The 26,128-nt window shown below is 34.0% G+C and overlaps 1 protein-coding gene across 4 annotated transcripts in view; it reads left to right on the forward strand.

Annotated features, from left to right (window-relative positions):
• The window catches only part of LOC121408196 (serine/arginine repetitive matrix protein 2-like), a 39,627-nt gene extending 15,765 nt beyond the window's left edge, over positions 1-23,862 (forward strand). For 2 of the 4 annotated variants that reach the window (XM_041599576.1, XM_041599575.1), the window contains exons 7-12: positions 2,895-2,927; positions 5,615-5,641; positions 6,849-6,944; positions 9,159-9,347; positions 10,995-11,174; positions 19,980-23,862. In XM_041599576.1, coding sequence (XP_041455510.1) covers positions 2,895-2,927; positions 5,615-5,641; positions 6,849-6,944; positions 9,159-9,347; positions 10,995-11,174; positions 19,980-20,160 — 706 coding nt within the window. In that variant the 3' untranslated portion in view covers positions 20,161-23,862. Of the gene's footprint in view, positions 1-2,894; positions 2,928-5,614; positions 5,642-6,848; positions 6,945-9,158; positions 9,348-10,994; positions 11,175-12,946; positions 13,100-19,979 lie in introns of all 4 variants that reach the window. The other 2 variants (XM_041599578.1, XM_041599577.1) reach the window with 2 other exon arrangements.
• The last annotated feature ends 2,266 nt before the right edge of the window (positions 23,863-26,128 follow it).

The following is a 26,128-nucleotide window of genomic DNA, read 5'->3' on the forward strand; positions in this document are numbered from 1 at the left end:
TTGTATGTTCACCTGTGTGCTAACATTAAACTGCTTTGTATTAAATACTACTAATGTAAATCACAACTTTTCCATAAGCACATGAAAAAAGCTTGACCTAACCTTTCCCCCATTCTTTTCCTTTCCATTTCATCTCTTACAAAACTATTTAAAAAAGAAAATGTTCTCATGCTGAAAATTTTATTTTTATTTTATTCTACATGTACATGTAGTGTCTGATTCTAGTATGTTTCTAGACCTAGTTTGTACAGTGGCACACCATAAATTAGGATAAAAATAATCGGAGGGAATGCTAAGAAAATAATTCCATTTATTTTAGTTCTTTTTAGTTCTTTTATATAAAAAAGAAAATTGTTGGTAAAAAAAATTGACACCCCCCAAAAAAAATAAGGGGGGTGGGCAAGTTCCAACTATTCATTGCCAGATCATTCTGCAGGGTAAATATACAGCTGATATGATGGCAGCTTCAAAGTGACAGAAAAATGAATAAATTGCTATTTGAAAGGCTACTTCCCATGATTGGGAAAACCTTTAATGCATGAAGCAAAAATTAAAACTAGGAAAATGTAATTCTTCAGATAAGCTAAATCTTCATGTACATTTGATAATTTCCCCTTGTTTTGGCTGGTACATGACACAAATTTTAGAATCAAAGTAATGATATAATTTCCATGAAATAAAACCGCTGTTGCTTTATGTCCAGTGTCTCTTTGATTTTTTAATTTTGTATTTCTCTTTTGATTTTGGTGTATGGAATAAAGGGTAGCTTGTGTGTGTCTCTTATAGTCAGCTTTTGTATTTTTCTTTACCCACATGTATCAAGTCTTAAAGTGCCTCTAATATTCATTCCATCTGCCACCCCCTTGTTTCTATATTTACTTCTGTCACTCTTGTTTTTGCTCTTGATTTTATAATGAAATACTTTTCCCCATCTCATTGTGGTATGGTGAATTTCTTTTAGATCAATCATCAAAGCCGTAAATATGATTTGCATTGTGTTTTGTTGTGTTGCTAAGTGTAAAATCATAAGAATTGCCTTTAAAGTACACTTTTTCTGAGTCTTTATAGAAGGATAGAGTTTTTAAACATGAAAATAAAAAGAAAATAAGAAGATTGTATTAAACTTAAAGATATACATGTATATATCTATTCATCAACAAGAAAATCCCAGGTTATGTTCATTATTTTTTATGATAGATCAAAATTTCAAATGGTCATTTTTATCATACAATGTATGACCAGCATCTGGATACCACTCTATATTTTTGTTCTGGAGATTGTGACTTCATGTAAATATGTCAATCCCTGCAAATGAACATCAATAATGATCATGTATCTGGGCAATTTTATGAATCATTAAAAAAAATATATAATGCTCATACATAGGCCATTCTACTTTAAATCAAATCATTTCAAATCCAGTACATGCTGGTAAAGAAATTAATAGTATTGTATTTTCAACAATATAAATAAATTATTAAGGTATAGGTATTCAGTTACTCACACAGTGTACATATAATTGCCATTTTGAATATCACTGGAGATGTAATATTTTTTCAGGAATAGTTGCATATTTTATCAAATTCTCATCCCAGACATTTGCATCTTGAGAAATTTTGCAATTCGATATCTAAAGGAGAACTAGGTTTGATGTTATTATTTCTAAAATCTTCGTTTAATTTAAAGCCTCTTGTGAAAGATACCATTCACAACGGAACATTGTTTTAAGTATTTTACATTTTCATACGAATAATTCTAAAAACATGATCTCAAAACAGGATTGTATTTGACCTGGCCAATATATAATAGACTGACCATTCCAACAGAAGAATTAAGTTATAATTGCCTTTAATATTCAGTAATTTTGAAAACAATTAAGTAAATATCTATATCTGACAGGCGTATATCTGTATGAAATAAAGATTATCACGTAACATATTTAAAAAGAATCTTTTCCTCCTTTTGTCAATGAAAAAGTCAAAATCAAAGAATAAAATGAAAAATCGTGAATTCGTCATCACCAAACTTTCCACTGGAATGCTTTAATACATAGAATTGCTGTGAGCAAAGAGGAATGTGTATTTCGACATTAGTTATATCGCCATTATCAATAATACATTAAAACTTATTCAAAAGTCTTTATTTTCATGAGCAAGATTATGCAAGGATATATTGTGAAAATGCTGGCTAAAGGTAGGTGATACTTTGTGCAATAGTGAGTGTTTTCTCAGTTATTTTGAAATCCTGATTCTCGGTTCTTTTTGGCTGAATTCATTACTTTGTGCTTGTATAACGTCACAATATGTTAAATCCTCCTGAACTATCATTGTTTCCCTCACATTCTAATCACTGTATTTTTTGTTTTATAGAGAATCTTCCTCAGTATACATGAAGAAAAACAAAAATTTCAACAAATATGATATTGTTTTAGACTTCCAATTTTCCCTCAAAGTTTTCAAATATGCATTTTTACTTTCTACTTGACAAGCAATTTGTTTTAAAAGATATATAATTCTTTTTAGTAATAAATGATAGTCCCTTGCATGCGATACGCTGTGTTTTCACCCCTTTTCCACCAATCGATCCCTTTCAACAAATACCTCTTTGACACAGAACATTGTTATGGGCATCCCTTTCAATTCTCCAAATTTTCTTTTTTCAACTTACTAACTACACATCTTGTTCATACATTCATATTTTATAGAATAGAGTTTATTTTGTGACTTTTGATTTTGTACAGTATTTCTCTCTGTATTATTTTCACTGTGTCCATTGTCACTGTCATTGTTGTGTTCATCTGTATATATGTATAAATGTGAACATTTTAACAGCACAGAATCTAACATTGCCTCCAAATGTTTTTTCTCTCTATGATATGACATGCTTTCCCTTAGATCTGGAAAGAAGAAAAAGAGTAAAAAACACAGGTATTGCTTGTATGGATTATTGCTGTGATAAACCAAATGTACCCATTCTAATCTTTCATTCTTCCTAAAAAGGGCATACATTGTAGCTAATCTATTGATTTAAATAGTACATTCTGTAAATGCTTCATATTTTTGGTGCTATTTATATTTTACAAATATTTCATGTAAATGGTGCAAATGTTGCTCTGTCCTGTAATTTTGTCCTGATGTATGTTTCTGCATTTTGCTTCGTGCTTTATGTTCTTAGTTCATTATTTTTTCCATTTCTGTCTGCAGAATTTTTTTTTTATTTGTAATATTTTCATTTAATGTAGCTTTTTTTTGTATGATGGGTAAGAAAAGTACCATGGGGATACCGGTTAACATATTGATGTCAAGATCTTGTGTGTGAAATTTCTGGGATGATTACTTTCTTTTCTTTCTTTTTTTGACAAGATAACTAAATGATATCCTATGACAAAATGTCATCCATCCATGCTATTTTATGGATGGATTTATGAAAGATGGATCAGCCATGTTATCTTGTCATGAGATATATTTCGATAGTCTAATGTCGCATAAATTTTTAGAAATAGAGGTAGGTTAATTATTAGACCATCTAAGCAATCAGGTGGATGAAAAGTAGTGTTCTTTATCGGCTATGGTACATCTTGCACATATCAGACATCAAGTCTACTTTTATCCTGTTTTATACTAAGCAGTACATGTACATTAATAATTTTTGTGGCACTATTGTTTTATGTGTGTCTAAATTGAGATTCACATGACTTTGAACACTTAATTATTTGCATGTGACTAATCTTAGTAGGATGGACTAATATTCTAAACATACATCGTACAGTGATGATGCACAATATACATAGATGTAGAACCGGTCTCCTGTGCTTTTAGACTTGCTTGATTTTAAAACAATTTTTAATAGCCATAAGCGATTTGGCGTCCATATTAGGATCAAGCACTATCACACCAATCCACCGATCACATGAAATTCTTCAGTGACAATTAAATCTTGCATAACTTTCAATCCACACATCTTTTTTGGGGCTCTATTATTACATTGTACATGATGAAAGTGGCAACCTTCTTTGCCTAGAAAGCATTCTCTACAAGAATTGATGCACAACATTGTTTTCAGACAATGTGATGGCACTTGCCACTGTTGCCATGCATGCAACGTCCAAATGCAATATTCTGACCTGTTCTCAAAATTTTGTAATTTTCTAAATTTTGAGATCTATAGTTTGATCAGCCCACTTTATACAATATAATGATATATATTTTAAATGCTTTATCTCATAGATAGCATGTTTTCCCTAGGCATGATCTGAATGATGCAGTGACGGTTATTTTGTTAAGCTATGCTAAACCAATAGCCACACTTATCTCTATGAGAAATATCAGGTCTATGCTGTCATACACCATGTTACATGTATTTTGATGCAATCTTTCACATTCTAATATTGCTTTGATAGCTGAGTACTGTATGCTTTCAAATGGTATTTTCTAATACTGCACAGAATTGTTTTAAAAATACTTGTTAGTTTGTCCATTATCATATTTGTTTGTTTGTGAAATTTTCCTGGATAATTTGAATTGAGTTTTTTTAAATTGGTGTAGAGATCAGTATTTGAACTTGTTTGCTTTTTTAATCACCGTTTGATCACTGCATTGCATTTTACAACTCCTTAAAATTTTGGTTTTACTGTCCAGAGTTAATTGTTGATTGATGTCTGGCTTTCATGACTTAGACTTCAGAGGAATTCTTCTTGTATTTTAGACTGATAGCTCACTTTTCATTCATAATTTATCAAAAAAAAAATTGCATAATATAGCAATTTGTAGACTATGCATACACACTACTGTACACCATTGCTATGCATGAAAAAAAAAGAACCCTTCATAAAACAATTGCAGTTCAAGCTTCTTTTTTTTAAGTGAGTTGATATTTTCTTCTTTGTGTGCTGACACTTTATTTTTAATGCAAGTGGTGGGGGAGAGTATAAGGGTTGGTTTTAGGGATGAGGATAGAGTAAAGTGGTGGGGGGGGGGGGGTGCGGGTGATCTCTGTGTGAGGTGAATCTGGCCACTCCCATATTTGGGGAATAAATCGGATTTAAAGCCTGGTTGAAAGAATAATGTTATTGCAAGAAGATAAGTTTTCATACTTTGCAAAATGATGAATGTGTATGTTAAAGGATAAAGTATTTTATTGTCCATCCAAGATTTCAAGCTTGCTTTCACTCCACTAATGAAAAGAATGCACTTCATTTGCAAATCCCTTTTTACTCTTTAACTTTTCACATTTATTTGAAAAACCTTCAGAGTGAATATTTTCAAGTCAATACATACATATATATTCCTGCTTGGAAACATGCTTTGATGATTCAAGCACCCCAAACCGGCCCAAAGACATTATTTTCCCCTATATGTGAAGCTTCACTGTTAAATGACTATGAGCTTTTGCAACTTCAAACATATTTCAATTCTTTTATTTGTGACCATTCACAGCCCTGAATGTGGGTGATTTACCTCCTTTATCACCAACATTGTTAAAGTGGCAACCATGAATATTGCATGAGTGACTTGTTCAAAAGAATGAATTTTTAGAGAAAATTCATTTCCTCTTGAAGTACATAATTCAGATACTTTTAATTAACTTTTATTTTTCTGCTTTTTTATGCATGTAGGAAGGACAAGAAGAGCAGTCACAAGAGGTAAGATATTTTCTCAGGATGAATATTATTTTAAGCCCTGTCATCCTTCCTCTTGCTCTTTCTCCTCTTCTACCACCACTTCATCTTCTTTGTCCTCTTCCTCTTTATCATCTACACTTCCTCCTCTTTATCTTCTTTATCCTCTTTCATCTCCTCTTTTTCCACCTCTTCTTTTCTCCCTTACATCTCCTATTTTTTCCCCTCTTTTTCCTCTTCTTTCTCCTCTTTTTTCTCCCCTCCCCCCTTCTCCTCTGCTTTCTCCGCTTCCATCTCCTCTTCCTCATCCGCTCTTCCTCATCCGCTCTTCCTCTATCTCGTCCTCATCTTTCTCCCCCTCTTCCATCTCATCCTGTTCCATCTCCTCCTCCTCTTTCTCCTCTTTCATCTCTTCCTCCTCCGCTCTTCCTCTTCATCCTCCCCTCTTCTTCCATCTGGTCCTCTTCAGCCCCCCTCTTCCATCTCATCATGTCCCATCTCCTCTTCCATCTATTCTTCCTCCTCTGCTGCTGCTCCTTCTCAATTTTGTCCTACTCATTCTCCCCCTCTTCCATCTCATCCTGTACCATCTCGTCTTCCCCTTCCTCCCCTTTCTCTCCTATTTCTCATCTTTGTCCTCCCCTTCTTCCTCTTTCTCCTCCCCTTCTTTTTCCTCATCCTCTTCCTTTTCCGCCTCTTCCATCTTTTCCACTTCTTCCTCCGCCTCCTCTTCTTCCTCCTCCCTTCCTCTTCTTCCTCCTCCCTTCCTCCTCTTCATCATTCTTCCTCTTTCTCATTCTCTCTACCATCTCTTTTCCATCTCTTCTTCCTCCTACTACTACTACCTTTCCTACCTCCACCATCACCATTTCAAGATTTATTCATTCCATTCGATAAAAAGATACAATTCATACATACAAATTTACAAAATTTTCGTATACGTACAAATTTACAAGATTTACATTTGAATACAATACAATTTATACAAACACATACAGAAAAAAGTCAAATGGAATTGGGTCACGGCAAAAGTTCAAAAAGAGACTTGAACTTGTCAAGGCTGTGTCCCAAACTGGAATTAAACATTTTTGCAATGGATAGTTTATTATACATGTAATTAGAATGAAAATTAAGGGATGAAATAGATTTTTTTTTACCTTTATAGCTCAGCAGTCAACTTATGACATAGACATGACAGATGTATTTTGTTTACTTATTTATTTATTTACAGTAAGGACAAGTCTGATAAACACAGAAGCAGCAAGAGAAGCCATCGCCATCGGTCTAGAGACGACAGTGAATCAGAATCAGGTCTAGAGTCAGCAGGGTGAGTACCATGGGACTGTATACCAAACTCTGGGTTATGCCACAGTCACAAATACCTATACGAACACCCTACAAATGAGTTCATACCATTTATTGCTATGTATAAAAATCGTTCAGCGTTTTTAAAATATTTTTGGTCGTAGCATTCAAACTGCAGTCTAAATGTGGTTTAACTATGGATAGCCACATGTGTCAGTGATCTTTTTTATATCCTAGTAGATGTTGGATTTAGAGAAAGAAATAAGTTTCAGCATTTGATGGCTTCAATAATTTCAGCCCAGGCCTAGACCATGGCTTAAATGAAAGTTAAACACAACTTCTGAAACAACTTTAGCGGGGAGGCTTCTAAAGAGTGAAAAATCATGGTACTAATAGACACAAGCTTACTAGACACAAAGACTGGTAGTTCTGGTGGGAAAATTACTTCCCCACTGGGAGATCAATGATGTAATCATTGAATATGACCGTCCCCAAAATTCCTGAGAAATTAATCATTATATTTTGACATTTTATACTATATATCTAGTCCTAAATGTTTGTTAGAAGTCGGGGGAGGGCTCGTCCATGTTTGCGATACCAAGTTGCCTATGGCTGCCAGGTATGTAAGGCAAGTATTCCAATTAAAGGGGAATGAAACCTTTGGAATAAATAGGCCGGTGTAAAAACAGAAAAATCAAAGAATAAGAATAAAGAAAGTTTGAGAAAAATCGGACAAATAATGAGAAAGTTATGAGCATTTGAATATTGCAATCACTAATGCCATGGAGATCCTCCCATTGGCAATGCGACAAGGATGTGTGATGTCACTGATGAACAACTTTACCTTTGGTGGACTATAAAATACCCTCAAAATGTCTTTTTGCTTTTTCTTATGATGATACAAACTCTTTATCCATGATGTATTCTTAAAAAATATGTATTACATGCCCTCATGTAGAAAGAACACATGATCTATGGATAGATGTGATAAAAGAGGCAATTCAAGTGAAATATATACTAAAGTAATGGGGAGAGTTGTTCACAAGTGACATCACACATCTTTGTCGCATTGTCAATTTGCTATCTCCATAGCATTAGTGATCGCAATATTCAAATGCTCATAACTTTCTCATTATTTGTCAGATTTTTCTCAAACTTTTGTTGATCTGTTTCTTTGATTTTTTCTGTTTTCACACAAGCTATCTTGTTCCAATGGTTTCATTCTCCTTTAATTTGTGACAACTTTATGATTTTAGAGGGAAAACTATTGGTATGAAAGTATTCAGGTTTTATAGAAAACTTGAATGTTCATTACATTAAAAGAAGGAATGATTGGCAGATAGTTTCACATGTTCCATTGTTTTTTGTCTCGCCCACAAGAGGTGAAGGCGACACTTAGGGATCCAAATGTATTCCGTTGTCCGTCCGTCACAAATCTAATGACACATAAGACGCACCCTAATGAAACACCGTAAGTCGCTTTTCAATCAAACTTGGATGGTAGATGAAATGTTAAGCTGCAGTCCAAGGTCACATGATAAAGTCAAAGGTCATTTTCAGGTCAGTGTTAAAGTTTAAATGCAAGACTATTATGACACCTAACTCCGCAGCCGTAAGTCGCTTTTCAACCAAACTTGAGGGACCTGCATGTTATGCTGCAGTCCGAGGTCACATGATAAGGTCAAAGGTCATTTTCAGGTCAATGTTAAAGTTTACATGCAAGACTCTCTTATGACACCTAGCTCCGCAACCGTAAGTTGCTTTTCAACCAAACTTGGATGGTGGATGGACTTGGGGACCTGCAGTTATGCTGCAGTTGTAGGTCACATGATAAGGTCAAAGGTCATTTTTAGGTCAACATTAAAGTTTACATGAAAGACTCTCTTATGACAACTAACTCCGCAACCGTAAGTCACTTTTCAACAAATTTTGGATGGTAGATGTACTTAGGCAACTTGCATCTTTTGTTGCAGTGGGAGGTCACATGGTAAAGTCAAAGGTCATTTTCAGGTCAACATTAAAGTTTACGTGCAAGGCTCTCATGACAAGTGTTATTCCATCCCAGTCATTTCACAATGAAGTTTCGATACAATTCTGTTGCGTGCCCTAGCAAATCACGATATTTCTGGCTATTTTCATAAGTGGGCGAGACACAAAATTGCTTTTGCCTTTTTGTTGAAGTATTCGCTAAAATTTTGATATGTATGAAAATCTTTATGGATAATTGTGGATGCAGGTCCTCACCGGAGAGAAGTCGTCGTTCACATCACTCTCGCTCTCCAGATTCTAAGAGTCACAAGAAGGAGGAGAATGGCAAAAGCAGCAAGAAAAGAAGATCCTACTCCTCCGATTCTGACCGGTCAAGGAGCTACTCGCGCTCCCCAGAGAGGAGGTCGCGTAGAAGGTCAAGGTCTAGAAGTAGAAGGTATGGTTGGGGCATGTGAAGAAAGTTTTACCAGGGATCAGTAACACAAAGATTGCATTTCCAATACCAATATGGCAATGGCCAATCACAATCCTTGTTGCATGCAAAATGTTGTTCAGCATAACCCCTATCCACCAATTGGAAACTTTGTTTGAATAATGCTGTCGATAGCAAATCTTTGTGTATATGTAACAAGCTTAAATGTCTGAATTCACAAAGGTGGTTTTGAAATCATGTGTTGAACGGTTTGAACCCATGGTTTATGCAGATTTCCTGTATACATTATGTTTAATTTTACCTTGTATACTGAAAAGAGACCAATTTTGATGCGCACTTTTGTCAAATTGATGCCTGTTACCATGGTTAAGCATGCGATATTATTCGTGAGTCCATTGTTTTGAATTAATGTGTCCACAGTCCAAAACAGTGGACTCATGAATAAAACAGCATATGTAACCATGGCAACATGCGTCAATTTGGCGCATTTTGACAAAAGTGCGCATCAGTATTGGTCACTTTTCAGTACATGTATATGCAGTAAATTAAGCGTAACTTTTACAGGAATTCCGCATAAATCATGGGTTCAACTTGTGGCTTTTAAAACCACTTTCAGAATTCGAATCTACATGTCTCTTTACATCCTATTGAAATACTATTAGATTATTTATATGACACATTTTTTGATGGGATTGCTGAATAGTTAAATTATAGATGGTTAGATCCCTGCGTAAATTTCATGATCCCATCATCTCCAGATTATTTTTTAAACAAATGACATTTTAGAATGAGCCTGGTTCAAAGGCAGTCAAAGAATTAATTTTCATTTCTCCACCCACTGTGGGCATTGTGTTTTCAGGCTGTCACTTTATTCTTTTGTCCTTCCAATCATCCCATTTCATTCTCACAATAACTTAAAATATATTTGACAAATCGGCTTCATACTTGGCTCATGTGTGCGAGTAAGAGCCAGTAAGAGCTAATGATCTGATTAGTTTTTAGCAAAGGAGGCGCGATAGCTCAGTCGGTAGAGCGGGGGATTCGGATTCCGGTGACCCGGGTTGATTCCCAATTGGTGCGCTAGTGCCCTTTGGTAAGGCATTAATCCTCATTACCAGGTCCCTCGGAGAGGACCTTAAGCCGTCGGTCCTCTGGTTGCTTGCTTACAAGCATTCATGCCTTCTTAGCAATCAGGTTAAAAAAATCACTACCACAGGATTTTATGGACGTAAGATTTAAAGTCAATGGTCACAGTGGGTGTTACCTACATGCAAATGACTCTTGCTTATGATTCCCATTTTGACATTTGGAGCGTTGTGGCCCAGTGGATTAGTCTTCGGACTTTGAAACAGAGGGTCGTGGGTTCGAATCCCAGCCATGGCGTAATTTCCTTCAGCAAGAAATGTATCCACATTGTGCTGCACTCGACCCAGGTGAGGTGAATGGGTACCCGGTAGGATTTTTCCTTGAACGCTTTAGCGCCTATTAATATGGCGGCTCAGCTACAGCCGGGGTAATAATATGATACCAATTATCAAAGCGCAGTAGAGTATATGCACATAGTAGCTGCGCTATATAAATGGACCTATTATTATTATTATTATTATGATAATTAAAGGACCGTTTGACTTGTCTTTGTTTCGTATCCAGGTCTCGCAGCTACTCCAAGGAGCATCGGCGCTCGAGGTCCCGTTCTCTCAGTTACTCCCCATATGAGCGTCGCAAGTCGAGAAGCAAGAGCCCTTCTTCCAAGACCAAGGAGAAAAACTTCTCACCAATCCGTAAACGCCGGGATTCCCCTAGCTTTTTAGACAGGAGGAGAATCACAAGGTAATATAAACCATCTTCCGTTTGGGCCGTCATAACCCTTTGAGAATTTAAAGGTTCAGATGCTGGCTTTTGTTCTAATCACATCCTTATTCAGCAGGTTTTTTCTTATCTTCCTGAGCTTTCACATGGACCTCAATGCATTATCAAAGGATTCAATGCAGGTTTTGATATCACTGTAGGTGTATTCAAGCTTGGTGTCGGTGTTAGTGTTGGTGTTGAGAGCATTAAGCGGCCTAAACCAGCACCAACACCGAATGTTATTTTACCCCAAAATTACGTTTCACATCTAACCATGAGGTTTTTTTCAAGTTCTGGTACTGTGGCTAGTGTTAAAATTAGCAAAACACCAACACCAGCTGTCAACACCAAGATTGAATTTACCCATGAAGGAGAAAAACGTTGAATTTGTTTGTTCTTTTGTGCTCCACATTTTGTGTTGCTTGCTGTGAACCACAAAGTTGTTTTGTGTAGTTATCTTAAAGGATATATTCAGCCTATCAACATCCTCTGTGATTTTTTCCCCTGTTTTAAGCAATGAAGACTCTTGTTTTTAGATCACTTTCAGAGTGGGTAAAATAGGAATTATGTCACTATGATGCTTATTCTGTGACCAGTGTAATACTAAGACCTTTTATGTGACATTATTTCCCCCCAAAAGAAATGAAATAACTCAATAGATGTTAAGAGATTTGTAATTGATCAAAAACACATCCACATATATATAGTATTTAGTGTTATTAAAAATGGAAACACTTTAATTTATATTTGTAACAAATAGCAATGAATTTCAATAACATTTTGTTTTTATGTTGAGAGAGAGAGAGTCGGTACGTGCTCAATAATTCATTTCCATCCTTTTGTTAAAGATGTTGATGGGTTGACAATAACAATTTTTGAAAGAATTTTAAGAAAACTTGTTGAAATTTTTTTCACTTTTCTCACGGAGATAATTATTCACTGTGTGCAATCATTGATTTTCAGCACTGGAACTGTAACAAATTTCTAGGTTTGGATCACAGTGTGGAAGCACAATTCTAACTTTACTGATCAACTTGAAAAACTAAAAATTATTGGACTTGATTAAGAAAAGGGAAAGAGGTTTATTTCTTTGAGAATAATCCTTCTCGTGGATCTCAATAATGCACTTCTGTGCATGTTGATAGTGCTTTTGTTATAGTTTTGTTTGTGTGATGTAAGTATCTTTTACCATGTTCGTGTCTTGCTATACAGATAAGATAATTGTTAAATGCTTAGTATGGTTCATGAATTAGGGCCCAGTCACATCGTTCCGTGCAAGCCTTGCGGGTTAGTTGTGGGGGATTGCCCGCAACTCACTCGCAAAAATGTTTTGAGCATGTACAAAACTTTTCTGCGTGCAAATCAGAACTTGTGTGTGCTTCTGCGTGTGAGATACTGTCAATGTGGCCGACCTTCGGGTAGCAAAACGTTACCAGCAAGTCACACGCAAAGCTTGCACAGGAGGATGTGACTAAGCCTTTATGCTCTCTCAGTGGCATGATTGTACTATTTATATTTGTTATTCTTTTTTAAAGTGTAGCATAGTTTATATAAGACTTCCTTTATATGCGCGCCTCAGCTTAGTTTGGACATTTTCTGTTGTACATACTTTTTCTTCTTAAAAACATCCTCAGTTATGTTGAGTTCATGGAAAAGAAAAAAAATTTGGTATTCACATTAAAGAAGTCTTCATTTGGCTATGATTTAGTTTAGGGTGATGACTTTACCCATCTTTCTTCCTCTCGAACTTGTAGCAGTAGGAGATCATCCAGCCGAGATCGCGGTTACTACAATGATCGTAGCAGACATCGACGCAACAGCAGGGACCGCAGTCGATCACGGTCAAGATCTCGAGATAGAGATCGCTACTACAGACGATGAGCGCACCACTCCAATCTTCACACAATGTAGGGGAACCATCAAGTTTTACTCTCTAGCTGTATTCATCTACTAACCATAGTTTGATTCAAACTGTTTTTTTTTACTTTGTTTCACAGGAATGCATAGAGAATGCTGCATAATATGATAACAATGCCTCATGATTTGAACAATGCTAACATAAGTAATATTGTTGCTATGGTAGTTGTTTCATAGTAAGATGCAGTGCTCAAAATGCCTACAGCTGCTTTGACTGTTGGAATAATTGAAAGAAATTATATATTTTTGTTGGTTTCTGTAGTGTAGAAGAAAGATGGATTCAATTGACTGAAATGTATTCACTAAAAAATTTAAATTATTTCTGTAATGCAAAGATGAATGCAAAAAATGCTGAGAATTTGATATCACTCAGTAACTATGAACGTTACTGATTTACTGTGAAACAATTATTATAGCAGCAATATCCTGTACCGCAGAGATGTTTAACTCTGCGATACATACACTGACACTCATTAACTAACAGCATTCATTATCCAATCAAGGTTTCGTAGATTAAAAAAAAAGAACATTCAATTTAGGTCAGCTTTTATATTGAAAGCTTGTATACATCTGCCAATCGCAGTATGATGTACTAATCAGGATATCAGCTATTTTTTTTAAATTTTTTATTGTAAAATCTGAAAAAAAAATGTGCCTTTATCCCATTCTACCAAGCACTTCTTGTCTACAGAATTTGATTTTTTATGTGTACACCTTTTCATGAAACATTTTACAAGATTTATTCTTCTAGATTTAATTTTACAATCCAAAGAAAAGAAGAAAAAAAGAGGAGATATCTGAACTTCATTTGCAGCTATTGAATCTTGATTAGTAAATTGAAGTACCGATAATGCAGAAACAAGTGAAAACCTCCATATAATTGTCCATTACAAATAGATACATTACTAGTGTTACTTTGGTATATACATTGTAGGGGTCTCAATGAAAGGATGCTGGAAATACAATTGGTCCTTGATTAGCTACAAACAAATTTATTTTATGAATAAAAGTAATAGTTATAGTAGACTCCAAAGCCAAAATTCATTTCAGAGTGTTAAGCAATATAAAGCTTTTTCCATCTCATGCATGCCTTCATAATTTATTTTATTTTATTTTTTAATATGTTGGTGGTGGTTAAACATCTGCATGTGATCATAGCCTTTTAAGTAGAAATTACATGCTTTTAATCCATACATTGTTTAGAAAGCTTTGTTGCATGTACACGACTTGGTATTCATGAAGAAATTCTGTAGCCGTTTGCTTTCATTTCTTATTCATCATGAATTCAGAAATTATTTAGTGTCAGAAAGAAGGTAGTTATATTGCCGCACAGTGTTAAAGACAAACGGTAACTTTTTCAGGCATGCATCTATGGTTTTGCATTGTGCATAATTATATTCCATGCACACAAGTTCATTTGCATGTTCATTTGCATGTTCATGAGCATGACGCATTCTCATACTGGCTTAGAAACTCTAATTTAACTGCCTTTCATGTTAATCATCGACTTTATTAGTTGTATTTTTTTTTTGGTAAGCCCTATATGTATGCCATCTCTCTGCAATTGTTCAATCAACTCACAGTATGAAACTCTTTCTGTAAATTACATGACAAATTCATGTTCATTTGGTTATGCTTTTGTGTGGGAAGATTTGATGTTCATTTCATAACCTGCATGCTTGTTTGTATTATTCATTTCCATGGCTGTATATATATGTGTAGGCATGTAGGTATAGGATTTTGTGAATGGTTTGAGAGGTGTTTTCTGTCTGACAAGTTTTCTTGAATGATACATCTTTCTTTCAAGATTATTGTTTAAAATAATACCTAACATTTTAGTCAACATTGTTGTCTATTTCAAATGAGAAAGAAGGATATCCAAGTTCTGGACTAATGTACTTTGTTAGTGTGTGTCGCAGCGCTTTAATTGCTTCATACATTATTTCTGTATTTTCTGCATTCCTTAGAATTGTGGATCTATTGTAATTATTATAATTATTAACTTTATCATAGTCACATTGATGAGGAATTGTCAGATACTTCATTTATCCTTAATAGTGAATCTAAAATGCATATTTTTTTTTAATCTTAGGTTTGTAACGTTTTAAACAAATCTCTTTAGATAACATGTTTCTTTGTTATTTGTCATATTTTGAAAAATAACTATGATTTTCCTTTTTTATTTTTTTTTTACCATTTGCAATCTCTAATTTTGTTATGTTGCATGTATTGTGGAATAATCATACCAGTTTCTTTCCTTTTCTACTGCATGCTTGCATGTTTTTATGTTGAAAACTTGTATTTGTTGTAAGTACTTGCACTCTTTATTACCAGAAGTGTTATAGCTTTAAATTATAGTTACATGTTGTATCTGTTTGTAATTGTGCATTGTACAGTGTATGCATGCTTTGCATATTGCGTCATGATGGTTGTCTTGTGTATAAGTGTTGTGTATGCTTGTTTGTTGTTGTTTTTTCCCAAGGATATGTGCGGGCATTTTCCATCAAAATTTCTATATCGTTCCATTTCTTTACTCTGTCTTTTAAAAAAAAGAATTCTGCATTTATTATGTGAATTTCATGGTTTTAGGGGATTCTTTCATCGCAAATTGCATCGCAATCTAACATATCTCATACCTTTCTGCATTACATGTTTAGATCTTAGGCATTTCGGACAAGGGTGGGCAAACAGTAGAAATTTATTCTCTTCAATATATTTCAGTCATTAGAAAAAAAGTTTCATACAAATCAATGATTCAGATGACATAGGCATGAACCCGATTCACCTTGTTATAAAGACCTTATTTTCAAAATAATACTATATTATTTGAATCATTGGGACCTCTTTGTAAAGACCATCAGCTCATTGAGTCCACTTCCATGTCTCCCCTGAGCTGCTTTCATACAGGGAAATTACTTGTTATGAAACAAAGAAATTGTAGCATTTATATAAAATTAAATTGCCCAGTTTACTAAGCGTTTCAGATTCATGGAACTTTGAAAGTGATATGGTACCCCACTAACCTCTTATTAAAGTGAAGGCTGTATCCATTATTTGTTGCTGTTGCTGTTAAGCCTCTAACAAGCTCTCCGCGAGCCAGTTCTTGAAGATCATGATCACTTGCAAGCTGTTATTAGTACTCATTCAGTGAAATCCTTTGATTAGACTACTGACAAACAGTGTTACTTTTGTGAAACTGTCACTGATTAAAAGCTTGTCAGTGGTGAAAGCTTTAATAAAATAATGGTTAGGGTGTTCCAAACTATTTGTAGAGTTTGTAGAATGTGAATATTTTAGTTATTAAGTGCCTATCATTCTAGATTTTTTGTTCTGAATATCCTTGTTGTAAATTTGTGTTTCATGAATTCATTATTAAAATCTTTTCTTACCAAGAAAATTCTGAATATTATTTCCCTATTTGCAATGTTCTTAATTGTCACGCAAAACTATTTTCTGTCTTCATGATGTCAAACTATAAAACATAACAGTATTTCCCATGAGAGTAAATTGAATATTAATAATATGCACATGATCACAAGAAATTACTTTAACAAAGTTATTACCATTGCCCATTTTCAGTTTACCTTGTTATTCATACTAACTACTCTCTCTTTTAACTTGCAGTTGTGACATCATGTGTGTGTTCACATCACTTATCTAACCCTACACTCGATTGCTGTGTTCATACTAATAATTGCTTTTGTGTGCTGTGTTAACAAATCAGTGATGTTCATTTTCAGTTTAATTAAATTTTCAACATGTTTTTAATTTAAAGTGTGTTTTTTTTGCACTGATGAAGTGTGTTCTAACTTTTACTGGCCTAACAATTTTCACCTAATAATTTAACAAGATATCATGCTCCTTTGCATAATAGACTCTCACTGTCTTTTTGTGTTTTTAAAGATTTTCATTTGAAAAAGGGTGTTGGTCTTTAGACTTTGGATAGACCTCTGTCGATACGTTTATTTGAAATCAATATACAAATAACTTATTTCTTGATCATGAATTGTTCTTTCCAACCAAGGTGAAATAATTTCAAACATCTTGCCTTTGATATCAATGTATTTTGATCATCTATTTGACTTTAATAGCTTCAATAAAATGTGCAATATAATTCTTAATCTAAGTGATTTCTGGTTATATGAATGTCACATTATATATCAAATATAATCCAACATTAGGAGGAATTGAATTTATATCAGATGAACTCCTAATTCCTTTAATGCAGCGGCTGCTTCAAATTCGCACAAGGATATCCAAATCAGTTGAAATATTAGACTTCTTCCAATGGCTATAAAAAGTGCAAATTCATGCTTTTGAATCTTAATCTGCTAAAAATGATTATAATGCCACTACATGTATATCATCAATTACTGCTTCTAACATCAGTGACCAGAATGCACATTTGTTAAATATGACCCTTGGCTAAGGCTTGTGTAAATTTCATGGTACATGTACAAGGGATTGGTTAAGCATAAATTATATTTCCAAAAGTCTGTTGATGAATGCATCATTCAGCTATTGGTGGTAAATAATGCTTGTTGTTATTGTTTAAACCCCACATTTTGTCTATTAATTGAACTCTGGGTTGATTAAAATTATAAATACCTGTAAAGGCTAAAGCAAAGCATACAAATGAAAAAAAGGTACATCTTGTCAGAATTTCTAGGTACACCTTTCTTAGTGTACCAAAATCAAAATCACTTTTACTTTGAAAATTGCATTAATCACAGATATATTTAACAACTCTTTGTTAATTCCAGCCAATAAATCTAACCTTGACCAATCTAACTTCATGAGCAGTATATAATCAGTCATGCTAACTATATTATTAAGTCATGCTTTATTTCACTCTTCACAATGTCTGGGTGATTTGTGTGTGGGTGTGTGTGTGTGTGTCTGCAAATTGATATGAAACAAAGAAATGCACATATCAAAACGACATCTGAATAACACTTTATATATTTGATTGTTATAATTACTGTATCATTGCTCTGATGTATGATTTTAATTTTGATTTGATGAATAAGATGATTGATATGTTTTTGTTGATTATGGTGTCAAATGATGTGCATAAGATAGATAGCATAGGATATTTTTTTGGTGAAATGGTCTATTTATATAGGCCAACTGCATGCGAATGCAACCTATGGCATGCATGGGCTGACTTGATGGTAAGGAAAGGAGATTGAGAGTCAAGAAAAGATCATTTGAGTCTCTCATTTTGAATTCCTTATCTTAGGAAGGGGGGGGGGGGCATTTTTTAAAAGAATTTATAACATTGATAGGGAAGACCGCTCTAGATTATGAAATTTTGGTTTTATACAAGCAGTAAAAGATAGAAGATACAGGTTGGTACAAGTTAACCTCAAAAGATGCAATAAGAAAATCACAATTTAGCTGATATCAAATTGGTGCTCCCCTCTTGTGTTATAAGTGCAGGGATTAAATATCTAATTACTTTTTACTTTGAAAAATTCTAGTCATACACATTGAAATTATTATCATAATTCTAAATACCTTATTACTGGTAGTAGAAGTATAATCCAGTATCAATGAAGATTCAACCAAAGTAATCAAACTCTTACTTTGTACGGTATCCCACTATGTTTATGTTTTCCAGAAATATGTAATTAGTTCAATTATGTTTCTTTTCAGCCATGTCAAAAAAGGAGATTCAATGAAAATATTGGAAATCTAACTTTTGCAATATCTCACCCTTTACTAGTTCTTAATGTTTTTTTTTTTACTGGAGGAGTGATACCACATCAGCTCATTCCCTCAAAGTCTGAAATAAGGAAATATAAAATTTACACCAGCTTTCTGAATTTGCTTTCATTTACCTTATTCTTCTCATCTTTCTGCTTGTATAAAACCAATTTGACATCAAGGTGGACCTGCCCATAAATTGAACAGTTTGTATTGTAGATACTCAGAGCTAACAATGATTATTCAAATTGTGTTGAGGAGATATTGATTTTGTGATTTACTTCACTTTGCCTTAATATTTTTGGTCATATTTCAAAGGACCGAATTTTTCTGTTAAAACATTGGTCATTCCTTGTAAGCTAGGACATTACAATACAACCAATGAAGGCATTGTATTTGCTAAAATTTGTGATCAAAATCTTTTTACATATTATGTATGTTGAAAAATGAAGAAAAAAAAACAAGCATACAAATTCAATGCAGATAAGAACTTTACAAACATTTGTTCAGGTTGTTCATATTTTGGCAATTCACAAATTGGGGTCTGTAACTCAAAAGTTAGTCTTTGGTTTTCACAACTAATTGTGTATTATGGCCAATTCAATCAGTTGAGATTTTTTTCTATCATCAGGTACTACTTTCTGTAAATATTACAGAACCCTGTTTTTTCCATTCAGTTTTTAATTCTGATGATAATTCACCATGCCTCTGTTCCACAAAACTTTGCAATTGATCACACAGTTGATTTGTATTCATTGCACTTTATGATTTATGTCATAGATTATAAATATAAGTCTGATGATCAAGTGCTAAACCTTGTGTCACTGGTCCCCATATTCTTAATTTGAAGAAATATGATGATTGCAGAAGTCATTTTCTTGAAGTCTAAACCTGGGGCCCGTTTCATAAAGCTGTTTGTTAGTTACAAATGACTTTACGCACGACTGGTGACCCTTTCTTGTGCTATATGATATATCCCTATGTAGCTGACTTATGTATAAGAACATGTTCCAGTCTTTCGTAAAGTTGTGCATAACTTTACGAACAGCTTTATGAAACGCAACCCTGGTGTGTATCCACTTATTACATTAGGGATTAAATTTGGTCAATTTTTATGAGCTTTGCTTGTACTAATAATCTTGCCTATCTCTTCCTAAACAGTGCGAGAAAGTTGCCGGTTCCGTACGACAGGCCCGCAGCCAGCCCAGCACACTCGGACTCCTCACCCTACAGCCACCATGGGGATCATAGGTCATACAGCAGGTCACCCTCAAGATCACGTGACAAATCACATGATAACAGATCACATGATAAGTCCCCGGGAGGGACATCAGTTCGGTGACTGGCAGTTATGATTGGTCAAGAAGGGAAAAGTTAGCCGGTAAATTCAAACTGAAAAAAAAATGTTTAGAAATGAAATATCGTGCTTTGTTTACTATGCTAGTAAACATGCAGCGGAAGTGAAATAGATTATTTAACCAAAAATAAATTTTTGGCAATACGAGTTATATGACAGTGCAATTTAGAACCTTTATGTACATGGTGGATCTATTCCAGTTGTATATAAATCATAGGGTCAAAAGAATCTGTGTGTGAATTTCTTGTACAGGATGATAATGACATTTTCCAGTCATTTAAACGTTAAACCTTGTGTATTATAAACTAGTTTTGCTTTGATTTAGTATTTACTTTGCAAAACCTAAGATTTAAAGGGCTTTATTCAATTCATTTAAACTCGACCTCTGCTCAAAGATAGTGTTTGAAATAGGAATCAAATATATCCCGGGTTAGTGTTTAACGAGAATATTCATAGATAAAATTTCAAATTACTGACATCTTTAACTGTTACTTTGCATACAATGCAATATGGTGTTTGCAAACTTCAACTTTGAAGCAGTGATATGATTCCCCGGTCTGCTTTTGTTAAGGCCTAATCGAGTTGTAATTCTAGTAGTAATTATAGAATGGTGGCTTAAGCACGTACATTGATGATAATTTGGTACATTGTCTAATATATTCCTCAAGATGTGTTTTAATAAAAACAATCTTTGCAGTGGAAACTGGACATTCCATTCTTCATTCTTATTTTCACCACTTTCATTGTGACAAGTTTAATAATATGGTGACAAGATAAATGCTTTCCAGATTGAAAAAAAAATCTTAAAAGAGTTCAATAATTCCATTCATGACCAGTCATAACTGCCTAGCTTGCCAGGGGATGATTCACTAACAATTGAAATCAATATTAAGTCGAATAGGAGCGATAACATCAATTCAAGATATGTCTACAGCCATTTCAAATTTGATTTCATTTGTGAATGAGCCATCCCCCTGATTTTCTCGGGAACGTGTAATATTAATGCTGTGTAATATATTGCTTATATCTCGGTTTGATTTTGCTTTCTTTAAGAGTACCAGGATACATTCATACAGAAGGATAAACATTCTCTTTACTGTATATATATTTTATCATCAGTTCTCACGAATTTGAATACTGATTATTTATTCTTCCATTACTTGTTTGTGTCAGTGTTCAGTAAAATGAGAAACACAATCAACCAATTGATCGATATCAATCACAAGTCTGAAACTATTCACTTCGAGTTAAAATCGATTGCTAGATGAATAAATGGGACACGCGTCAGTCATCTGTTGAACCCTTTGTTGGTTACCTTTAAGCACTGTAATGTATGCCTTAACTTTGTAAGAGAGTCAAAACTCATTGATATAAAATATGCATTTGTAGGAGTCCTTTCTGTGTGCTGTGGCTTTGTACTATTTAGTATTGTATTTTCCTGCTTTTGAAGGAATTGTACATAGTTGTATATAAAGAAGAAATTTGAGAAACCTTAAAACTTGTGTGTGGCTCAAAACTTTTGAAGCTAAGAAGTTAAAGGGGAATCCAGCCTTGGTCATTAAATGTTGTGTTAGAAAGGAGAAAAATAGATAAAACATAATTGTGAAAGTTTGAAATTAATCAGCCAAGCAATCAGAAAGTTATGTCTGTTTTAAATTTGAGATCCCTAAGCTAGGAGTACATGGAAGAGTAGTCCTTGCATTACATCACTATGAAATCACATGTGCGGCCAATTTGATGTCTTCATGGGTATAGTGATTACCAATAATAACAACTTTTAAAAAATTCATAAATTTCTTATTGTTTGTCAGATGTTCAAACTTTTCACCTATCAACTTGTCTGATTTTCCTTTTTCCTTAAAAAACAAGCTTTTATTTGGGTTGGATTCCCCTTTAAGTCTTCTAGAACCCCAAGTAATGTGAAATCACGTCATATTAAGAATTTATGTATCCTTTACACATGCCATTGTGAAAAATGTTATTTTTTTTATCTGCATGTAGAAAAGTGCAAAGTGGTACTTTATACTCGTTGCCTGCAACAAACGTGGATTGTGCCAAGTTTAGAATATATGTGCGAAATGACGTGAATTTCCCCTTTACGGGAAGTTCAGTTAATATGTGCTCATTCGTACCACTACCCTTCTTTTTATTGTAGTTAATTTCATATCATGTCAGCCTTTAAGAATAATATTGATATATTGACTAATTTTTCTAAAATGATTTGCAGGTCATCATTGCAAGTTTTGAAATTAAGGAAATATTATATTAAGAGTTGAAAAAGAACTACCAAAACCACAATTTTGATCAGTATATGTGTTGCCCCATTTACAATGGAGTTTTTAATTGCACATTTTCCCTAAGTTTTTATCCAGGGATGTTATCCATGATTGTCTTTAGAAAAGAAAATTTGTGAAAACATTGGTAAACAACTTGCCTATTTCAATAGATCAAGATATCCTACTTTGTATTGTGAATGTTACCTGATCATGCCTTTCTATTTTATCTCCTTCTTTTCCCCACCATAACTCTTTCAACCTAATAGTCCTCATCAGGATTGATCATTGGGTGAACCTTGTACCCATTCATGTTGCTATCAATATCAAGAAAAGAATATATGTACTGATCTTAATAGTGTCAGAGAGAAGTTTGCTTGTTTTGTCACATTTATTGTAACAGTGTAGTAGGTTTTCATGGATCATGTATCTTTCTTGGGCAAATGTTGGTCCTTAAAAGGACCACCCCAACTGGACTTTTCGACAAGTGTGTTCTTTTCGTCTTCAGGAGAATGAGCAAAGTATGTAAAAGCAGGTCTTATATACTGTGTCAAAGTACCATATGCATGGTGCCTTGAGGGGTACATGTCTCTGATTGGCTGGATAAGTCACATGACATCCACATATGCGGACGTGGGTGCCAGCACACAAATTGGGCACGCGTAACAGCGAAACATGAAATGCTGCTATTATCATTGCCGCAAAAATGCTTGAATGACAAAGCCGCCAATTGTGCCTGTATCACTGTAAAGCTCACACATGTGTGAAATGTCACAAATTATTTAGCGTCTCCATTATGTGTGTATGGGGAGAGCATGTGGATTTTTTTTGTCTAAACAAAATGGCAAATAGATCTCTCTTTTTTTTCAATTTAGTTTTGTGAATCTTTTTGAAATGCTCAATTGTAAGAAGGGAATGTTTCACAAAGAGTTAAATGTGACTTTAAAGTTATACTTAAACACCAACATGTATATAGAATAAAATGCATAACCACATCGATGACGACGAATATGCAGATATTGTGCATCACCCATGCATGATCTAGACAGAGGTGATGCATTATATTGCACACACACAACTGGGAATGTAGGTGCATTTTTTTAGTTGCATTTTAATCTCTGTGAAACATCCTCAGATCTTATGCACTAATTCATGACTCCCAATTCAAATGCAATTATAGCCATCATGTGGAAATGAAATCTCACATGTAATGAATCAGTGGGGTAAAAATTCTGTAAGGCATGCAAGTACTGACATAAGCATTTTGGCTGTATGGTACCTATTTCCTCCTGTGCTGTTGGGGTTACATGATCTAACAAGTATTTTCTGTTGTATTCATTTGCTAGTGGACAGAAGAGATGAAATAAGAAGATACTGTAAATGTACATATGAATAAAGTAAAAACGACCATTCATTTTTGGGCTCATCTTATTGCCATCATTGACTTTTTTCTGACGAGAGAAAGTACTATGGAGAATAAGATTATGAGTGGGGGAGAAAAATATCTTGAGAGCTTCCTAGCCTATCCGATATGTGTCGGGTGAGGCCTGAGTCCGTCAGTCTGCTTCCCATGACCAGTAACTTGCCCACTATAGCCCGGTGCATATCAGATAGGCTAGAGAGCTTCCAAGACCGAGTTTCCATTTTCATTTATTTAAAATGATGAAGTAAAGTAATTATAACACCCTTCTCTTTTATTGGAACACTTAATAATTAAAGGTCAAATCCACCCCATAAAATCATTGCTTTTAATCAAATGAGAAAAATTGAACAAGCATCATGCTGAAATTTTTATCAAAATCGGACATAAAATTAGTAAGTTACGACAATTTAAATTTTCATTTATTTTCATGAAAGTTATATGCACAAGACAGTGACATGCAAATGAGAGTCGATGACATCCCTCACTTTTTCTTTTGTATTTTGTTTGAATTATACAATATTTCAATTTTTTTTTAGATTTGACATGTTCAGGGAGGAATAAAACTTTTTCACAGAATAATGGGGAGAAAATTGGAATCTTTCATATATTAAAAGAAATAGTGAGTGATGTCATCAGTCCCCTCATTTGCCTACCGACCAGTATGAAAGTATAACTGCTTTGAAGAGTAAAAATCTCTCATTTTACATCACATTTTGATGAAATTTTCAGTGTTATCCTTGTTTGATTTTTTTTTTTTTTTCAAAACAACTTTTGTTGGGGTGGACTTGTCCTTTAAGGTAATATATATTGTATAGTAACTGAACAGATGCTGAATATTTAAATGAAATCAGATTAAAAAGAAAGTTTGTTTTTAACATAATTTTGATGACATCACAAGTGTGTACTGCCAAGTATGTTGCATTCTTGACATTTGCTCATGCATGAAATTTTCATCCCCCCCCACAAAAATATATTTTAATACAATGATGATCATGATCAGCTCATTCAATGCATTGCCTATCCAAAAAAAAAATGGTGTTTGGGAAAATGCTCCGTGCGAAAGGTGTGATAACTTCTTTTTTTCACTTTCAGTTTTAAGAGATTTTCTTTGTGAGCTTATCTTGGTCACTAGTTTGGCCAAATTACAAAATAAATTCTTTATATTTCCATTTGATATTTATATTACCAATTACACAAAATACTAAAAAATATTATTTTCTGGCACTACATTGTACACATATTTCAACTTTGTACTAATTTTAAATATGCAATACTGTCATTGTCACATATTTTTCTCAATAATACAACAGTCAACAGAAATGCAGACGCAGGAAAGGGATGTGTTATATGCATTGTTTAATCATATTTTTTAAGAAGTACAAAAATACTTTTATTCTTAACCTCCATTCTCATACATTACATAAATCATTGAGTAGGCAAATAGCAACACATTTTCTCAGAAAATAAATAGAAATGTGGATATAGTTTAACACTATATTCATTGCAGATAATATTCAGGGTCTCGTTGCATAATGCTTTAATTGTAACTCAACCATCAATAGCAACTACCATGGAAACTAATTTAAGTTTCAGTAACCAGAAGTGGGAGAGTTGATGCTTCACATATTTAACTACTTTCTCAACTGGAATGTCATAGAAAATACCTGCATTTTCTTCAAATCATAAAAATTTGATCGTGACATTTGAACAAAATTTCTTATGTTTGATATATCAAAGATACAAAACTTTGAGGTTTGGGCAATGATATTACAAAAACTCCAATGTAGAATGATTTTTGTCAATTTGTACCTCTATATACACAACAATGGATACTTCGATGCAGGGGGCTCCTTGCATAGATTACCATAGAATTGTATTAAGGATTTTGATGGTTTACATGATCATTGAATTATTGAACTGAAAACTAATACCAGACAACACAAGTGCAATATAAGATGATCTCACACAAGGATATTTTGATTGAATTTAGACAATATAAGACCAGTTCTCACTAATGAATTACTCTTAAACATAAATGTGCAATCAATTCCAGATTTTATTAAAATTACCATTCATGACAAAGTTACCATCACATGCAATTTTATGCAACAGGCCCCTATGGCATCTGGATGTATTACATGAAAATCTGTTAACCTCCAGTATACAACCCACCATGAGCAGTGGTTAATAAATCACAAAATGATTTTGGCTTCATAGAAAAACAGAGGCAAATAACATCCACATTCATATAAATAAC

This window comes from Lytechinus variegatus, chromosome 2 (genome assembly GCF_018143015.1).
Source record: "Lytechinus variegatus isolate NC3 chromosome 2, Lvar_3.0, whole genome shotgun sequence".
NCBI lineage: Eukaryota > Metazoa > Echinodermata > Echinoidea > Temnopleuroida > Toxopneustidae > Lytechinus > Lytechinus variegatus.